Source organism: Balaenoptera borealis (genome assembly GCF_965194805.1).
Source record: "Balaenoptera borealis genome assembly, chromosome: 2".
NCBI classification, from domain to species: Eukaryota; Metazoa; Chordata; class Mammalia; order Artiodactyla; family Balaenopteridae; genus Balaenoptera; species Balaenoptera borealis.
In genome coordinates, this window is record NC_138867.1 from 113,951,116 (window position 1) to 113,958,062 (window position 6,947).

The 6,947-nt window shown below is 43.8% G+C and overlaps 1 protein-coding gene across 2 annotated transcripts in view; it reads left to right on the forward strand.

The window, feature by feature from the left end:
- Positions 1-986: 986 nt before the first annotated feature.
- The window catches only part of CAMLG (calcium modulating ligand), an 8,340-nt gene continuing 2,379 nt past the window's right edge, over positions 987-6,947 (forward strand). The window contains exons 1-3 of one of the 2 annotated variants that reach the window (XM_082379000.1): positions 1,128-1,506; positions 3,090-3,550; positions 6,907-6,947. The exon at positions 6,907-6,947 is cut by the window's right edge and continues 2 nt beyond it. In XM_082379000.1, the coding sequence (XP_082235126.1) occupies positions 1,335-1,506; positions 3,090-3,550; positions 6,907-6,947 (674 nt within the window). In that variant the 5' untranslated portion in view covers positions 1,128-1,334. Of the gene's footprint in view, positions 1,507-3,089; positions 3,551-6,906 lie in introns of both variants that reach the window. The other variant, XM_082378999.1, reaches the window with a different exon arrangement.

The following is a 6,947-nucleotide window of genomic DNA, read 5'->3' on the forward strand; positions in this document are numbered from 1 at the left end:
TTCATGGGCTCCTTCCTCTATAAAAGCATATTTAAAATTATATTTTATGACTGTGTTAGTATGAGAATGACTACAATCTAGGCTGGATTCATCATTATACAAAAATTATTACTACACTTTTCTTCTGATTTAAAAAAAAATTCAAATAAATGAACTTATTTAGAAAACAAACAGACTCACAAAGAAAACAAACTCATGGTTACCAAAGGGCAAGGGAGGGATAAATTGGGAGTATGGGGTTAACAGATGCACACTTCCATATATAAAACAGATAAACAGCAAGGGTTTACTGTATAGCTCAGGGAACTATATTCAATATCTTGTAACAAACTATAATGGATAAGAATAATTTAAAAAAGAACATAGACATGTACATACATATATATCAATATGTATAACCAGATCACCTTGCTGTACACCTGAAACTAACACAATATTGTAAATCAACTATACTTCCATCAAAAAAAATTCAAAATAAAACATTTTCTTGGGCCCCTATTGTGGGCCCTCACCATGGCCTAATGGATAAAGCAACCCTGTTGAGCGCTCACACTGTTCTAGGAGTTGCAGCCGTGAACAAAACACATTACTTGTCTTCATGGAGCTTACATTTTAGTAAGAAGCAGATAATAAACACAAGAAGTACATTCAGCTTTCGAGTCGGTTATAACTGTTAAGGAGAAAAGGCAGATAAGGAGAATAAGGAGTGTTGAGAGGGGACGAAAAGGGAAGGCTTCACTGGGAAAGTCTTGAACAAAGACATGAGGAAAGCCTGGAATGAACCAGGTGTGTATTTGGTAGTATCACTGCTGAAGATGAGGAATCAGCACCAATAACAAATCCCAACCGCAAGGGTCCCTAAAGCGTCGCTCTCGGAGTTACGCATTCCCGAAGCCTATAAGCGAGGCCGAAGAAGATCACTGGAAACCAGTGCCTGCCGCTGCAATCTCCATTTTGCTTCCTGGCACCAGGTGGGAGGAGTTTATTCCTCGGTCCCATACGTTTTCCGTGCGTCAGGCTAGGTGCCGGTTTTCTTCACTTCCGAGGGATCGCCACCGGCTCCCGCTGGCGCGGGGAGAGGAGCAACGCGGGCCAGCCCAGGTGGGAGGAACTGAAGCTTCCAGCGATGCCCTCACTCAAGATGGCGGCGCAAGGCTCGCGCTTGGTCCCGTCAGGCGGCGCGCGTGCTTAGGCTGCATTTGCGGCCAAGCTCTAGGGAAGGGGGCGGGTCCACAGAGGTAGAGGGACGCTCGCCCTGCGGCCCGGTCAGGACTCTTCGTCGCCGCGGCTCTCGCTGCTGTCACCGTCACCACTCCCGGATTGTGGAGGGGAAGATGGAATCGGTCACCATCGCTACCGACAGCGGGGACCGGCCGGGGGCCCCGGCGGGCTCAGGCCTGTCGGCTTCCCAGCGTCGGGCCGAGCTGCGGCGGAGAAAGCTGCTCATGAACTCGGAACAGCGCATCAACCGAATCATGGGCTTTCACAGGCCGGGGAGCGGCGCCGGTGAGAACCTCCGTTTCCCCACAGTCTCCTGCCCATCCCTTTTGAGTCTTCGGGATCATTCTTCCTTTCCCTCCTCCACCCTGCTGACCTTTTTGACCAAACCCTGCTCTCTGACCTCCCCTCTGGCCCCATCCCTTTGATGATATCCTCAGTTCTCACTTCTTAACCCCACGACGTTTCTAGTCTCTTTCCTCAGTTTTCCGGGGGCTCCGCCCTTAGGTTGTCCCCACCTCCGCCGCCGGCTGCGAAACTCTCGCTCCTGAGACCCTGTGCCGTGGTGCCCTCTGCCCAGTTACCCTGAGACGGCCCCCTTCCTCCTTCCCCACTCTCTCGCCTCTCTTGAAGGGAGCACATTTTATCCCCAGACTGCTCTGTCTATTGTGCCCGTCGGGAAGATTGCCTGCCTTTATTTCCTTTCCAAATGCTTTCCCTTCCAGTGCCTTCCCTGGCTTGTACCTTCTTTTGCCTTTGGCTGTAACTCTGTCGGCCTGCATGAGCTTGTCTTTACTGAACTGCCCCCTGGTTCTTCCTACGTGGATCAGAGACTCTTACGGTCAAATCCTAGTGTCTGTGTTCGGTGCTCTCCACACTGTCATCTACAGGCCTTCTTAAACAGGTGAAAAAAATTGGAGGGACCGTTTTTTAGAAACCCAACAAGTGGGACGTGCCCATCTGAGGCGTTATCTCCTAGTGTGCTGAGATTGATGTGAGTGATGTCAGGAACTGCATTTAACACTGAAGAGAGTTCCTCATTTCTCCCCCAATGACATGTACAATGAGTTTCTTAAACATTTTTTTCATGTGAATATTTACTGAACACTCAGTATGAGCTAGTGTTCTCTAAATTACCATTGGGCGTTGCCTTTAATATTTGGCCTTTAGTCACTGATTGCACGTTCCTTAGATCCTTGTGACTTCTGCTCTGCGGGGCTTTAGATATATAGCTCTGAACTTTTAGACAGTTAACAGGTTTGCGACTGAAAACTGCCAAGAGAGGTAAGAGCCCTATTTCAAATTCTAGAACAATCATTAGGAGACACATTTTCCCCTTTAATGATTAGTAGTAGAATATTTATTCTTTCCCAAAACGTCTACTTTGTTATTTTGCTTTGAAATTTTTATTTTATCTGTCATTAAAGGTTTTTTTCCCCTTTGTTTTGTTTTAAACCAGAACAGCATCCTAAAACTGCTTAAATACCTGCTAATGGCTGCCAGATTACAGTAGAAGGATTACGTAAACCGTAGCTGTAGTATATGCCACACCCTATGCTGACAGGACTCTGGATTCAGAAATGTAATATTAAAAATACAGATTTTAAAAAATCTCCATCCCTAACTGTCTTTCCCAATTTGTCTAATAGCGTTATCTTCTACCCCCAAAGTTTGGGGTATATCCTCTGAAGGAATACTCTTTTTGACATTTTGAGTGTGTAGAGGAAGGAACTAGTTTGTCTTATGAAGAATCAGTATTAATTAAATTCAGAGGCTGTGAAGTTCTAGCTCTAGTGGCATATTTTTAAATACTAATAAGAAAGGTGTTTGCCAGTACGTAATACTTAAGGCTTCTAAATTTCTTTTCTCAGAAGAAGAAAGTCAAACAAAATCAAAGCAGCAGGACAGTGATAAACTGAACTCCCTCACCATTCCTTCAGTTTCAAAGCGAGTAGTGCTGGGTGATTCGGTCAGTACAGGAACAACTGACCAGCAGAGTGGTGTGGCCGAGGTAAAGGGGACTCAGCTGGGAGACAAATTGGACTCTTTCATTAAACCTCCTGAGTGCAGTATTGATGTAAGCCTTGAGCTCCTGCAGCGCAACAGAGGAGACCTGACAGCAGACACTGTCCAGAGGGGTTCTCGCCATGGCCTAGAACAGTACCTCTCCAGATTTGAAGAAGCAATGAAGCTAAGGAAACAGTTGATTAGTGAAAAACCCAACCAAGAGGATGGAAATACAACTGAAGAATTTGACTCTTTTCGAATATTTAGATTGGTGGGATGTGCTCTTCTTGCCTTTGGAGTCAGAGCTTTTGTTTGCAAATATTTGGTAAGAAACAGTGGAAAATGCAAACTGATGATAATAATGAGTGCTTTTGTAAGATTCATTGCCAACAGTAACTTAATATTTACCAGATTCGTGTGGATGTTTGGAGATGTGTTATAAACTGCTATTCGCCTTAGGTATAGAATGAGGTGTTCTGGTTAAATACAGAGCCTGATAATAATTGCTAAAATCTTTCTACATGCTAAGTAACGTTCTAAGTGCTTTACATATATTATTTCATTTAACCTCATCCTTATGAACCAGGTATCATTTTTTTTTAACATCTTTATTGGAGTATAATTGCTTTATAATGGTGTGTTAGTTTCTGCTGTATAGCAAAGTGAATCAGCTATACATATACATATATCCCCATATCCCCTCCCTCTTGCGTCTCCCTCCCACCCTCCCTATCCCACCCCTCTAGGTGGTCACAGAGCACCAAGCTGATCTCCCTGTGCTATGCGGCTGCTTCCCACTAGCTATCTATTTTACATTTGGTAGTATATATAAGTCCATGCCACTCTCGCACTTCGTCCCAGCTTACCCTTCCCCCTCCCAGTGTCCTCAAGTCCATTCTCTATGTCTGCGTCTTTTTTCCTGTCCTGCCCCTAGTGAACCAGGTATCATTTGAATCTGTTTTATAGATGAGGGAATGAAGACTCAGAGAGGTGAAATCATTTGTCCAGGGTCACACTACTAAGTGACAGCTGGGATTAAACCCAGGCACTTTGATTCCAAAACCAAAGGGTAAATTACCTACATATACTATATATTAATTACCACTTTTCAAATTTGAAATATTAAAATGCAGTTCCTATGGTCCTGAATGTGATGTAACTTTTTTATGGTTCAGAAGGCATTCTGCATTTTATAGTGTAGTATTATCATAGAGCATACAGTTCATTTCATTTTTTTTTTTTTTAATTTTTATTTATTTATTTATTTATTTTTGGCTGTGTTGGGTCTTTGTTTCTGTGCGAGGGCTTTCTCCAGTTGCGGCAAGCGGGGGCCACTCTTCATCGCGGTGTGCGGGCCTCTCACTATCGCGGCCTCTCTTGTTGGGGAGCACAGGCTCCAGACGCGCAGGCTCAGTAATTGTGGCTCACGGGCCCAGCTGCTACGCGGCATGTGGGATCTTCCCAGATCAGGGCTCGAACCCGTGTCGCGCAGACTCTCAACCACTGCGCCACCAGGGAAGCCCCAGCAGTTCATTTTTGTTGTACCTTCATATGCCATGGCTGTTCAGTGAAAGTTGGGATTTTTTGGTCCTTTTGTTTCATAGTATGTGGAGGAAAGAAGAAAAGCATAACAGTGTCTTGCTCTTTGAGGTATTTCCATTCAGTAGACATTTTAAGAATACCTACCAAGTACCAGCCACATAAGTAAATTTTCAGATAATTAAGGTTTATGTTATTAAGAAAAAAAGGGTTTTTTATTATTATTATTTTTTAAATTTATTTATTTTATTTATTTATTTTTGGCTGCATTGGGTCTTCGTTGCTGCACACGGGCTTTCTCTAGTTAGGGCGATCGGGGGCTACTCTTCGTTGCGGTGCTTGGGCTTCTCATTGTGGTGGCTTCTCTTGCTGCGGAACACAGGCTCCAGGCACGCGGACTTCACTAGTTGTGGCACGCAGGCTCAGTAGTTGTGGCTCGCGGGCTCTAGAGCACAGGCTCAGTAGTTGTGGTGCATAGGCTTAGTTGCTCCGCGGCATGTGGGATCTTCCCAGACCAGGGCTCAAACCCGTGTCCCCTGCATTGGCAGGTGGATTCTTAACCACTGTGCCCCCAGGGAAGCCCAGAAAAAAGTTTTTAAAAGCCTATTTTTTTAATGGAAATTCCCATCTTTTTAAAAAAAAATTTATTTATTTATTTTTGCCTGCATTGGGTCTTTGTTGCTGCACGTAGCCTTTCTCTAGTTGCGGCAAGTGGGGGCTATTCTTCTTTGTGGTGTGCGTGCTTCTCATTGCGGTGGCTTCTCTTGTTACGGAGCATGGGCTCTAGGCACGTGGGCTTCAATAGTTGTGGCATGTGGGCTCAGTAGTTGTGGCTCACGGGCTCAGTAGTTGTGGCACACAGGCTTGGTTGCTCCATGGCATGTGAGATCTTCCCGGACCAAGGCTCGAACCCGAGTCCCCTGCGTTGGCAGGCGGATTCTTAACCACTGCGCCACCAACGAATTCCCTAAAAGTCTATTTTTATGCCAGTTTTTTCTTAAAGAGAATCTGTTGAACAGATTCGATTTTTTTTTTTTCCTGATGATAAATTAGCATCATAGCTTTCAGCGTTTAGTGAGATGTATAGCTACTTTTTTGGTCTTATCTAAGGGGCTCTGTACTTCCATGCTTTTAAAATTATGTCCTATTTTTGTGTCTCATTTTTTGTGAGGTTTTTTGGCTTTCTGGGCTTTTTTTTTTTTGCTGTCAGATTTTCAGCTATTAATCACTGCTCTCACTATTCTTCCATCTAGTAATATTTGCTCCTTCACTCCCTATTTTAACTTTAGAAATAAATGTAAATTAGGTATTATTTGGATCTTTTCTGTTTTTTTGTGTGAGAAGTGAGATAACCAAGCCATTTTATCTATAATAAAAACACCTCGGGCTTCCCTGGTGGCGCAGTGGTTGAGAATCTGCCTGCCAATGCAGGGGACACGGGTTCGAGCCCTGGTCTGGGAAGATCCCACATGCCGCGGGGCAACAGGGCCCGTGAGCCACAACTACTGAGCCTGCGCATCTGGAGCCTGTGCTCCGCAACAAGAGAGGCCGCGACAGTGAGAGGCCCACGCACCACGATGAAGAGTGGCCCCGGCTCGCAGCAACTAGAGAAAGCCCTCGCACAGAAACGAAGACCCAACACAGCCAAAAATAAATAAATTTATTAAAAAAAAAAAAAACACCTCGTCATTTGAGGGCCAGAGATGAATTCATTTCTTGCCCCGAAGTGTGAGTGAGGTATGTATGGCATCTCTTTTGCGTATTGAGCGTTTTAGGTATGCTTTCAAATTGTCAGTTAATTACCTCTAGTTGAGAGAGATGTTACTGCACGATGATTATACATCAAATCACCGCTGAGAAGTTACCTTTTAAATTATTTAAAAGGTAAGTTTTTAAGAGAGAGGGAATTTGGGGGGATGTTGAAAGAATGTGACTTGACTTGAGAAACATGTTTTATGTTAAGGAAATCAAATCTCTTTATTTTTGTCACTCATTTGCAGAAACAAGAATCCTTTCAGCCACTAAAATTAAATATTTTATTACAGTTTTTTTGCTTGGAATTTTATAACTGCTGTTAGTTTGATTTATTGTGATTTGAACGATTATGTTGGAAATATGTAACTTTATCTTCTGTCTTCACAGTCCATATTTGCTCCATTTCTTACTTTACAACTCGCATACAT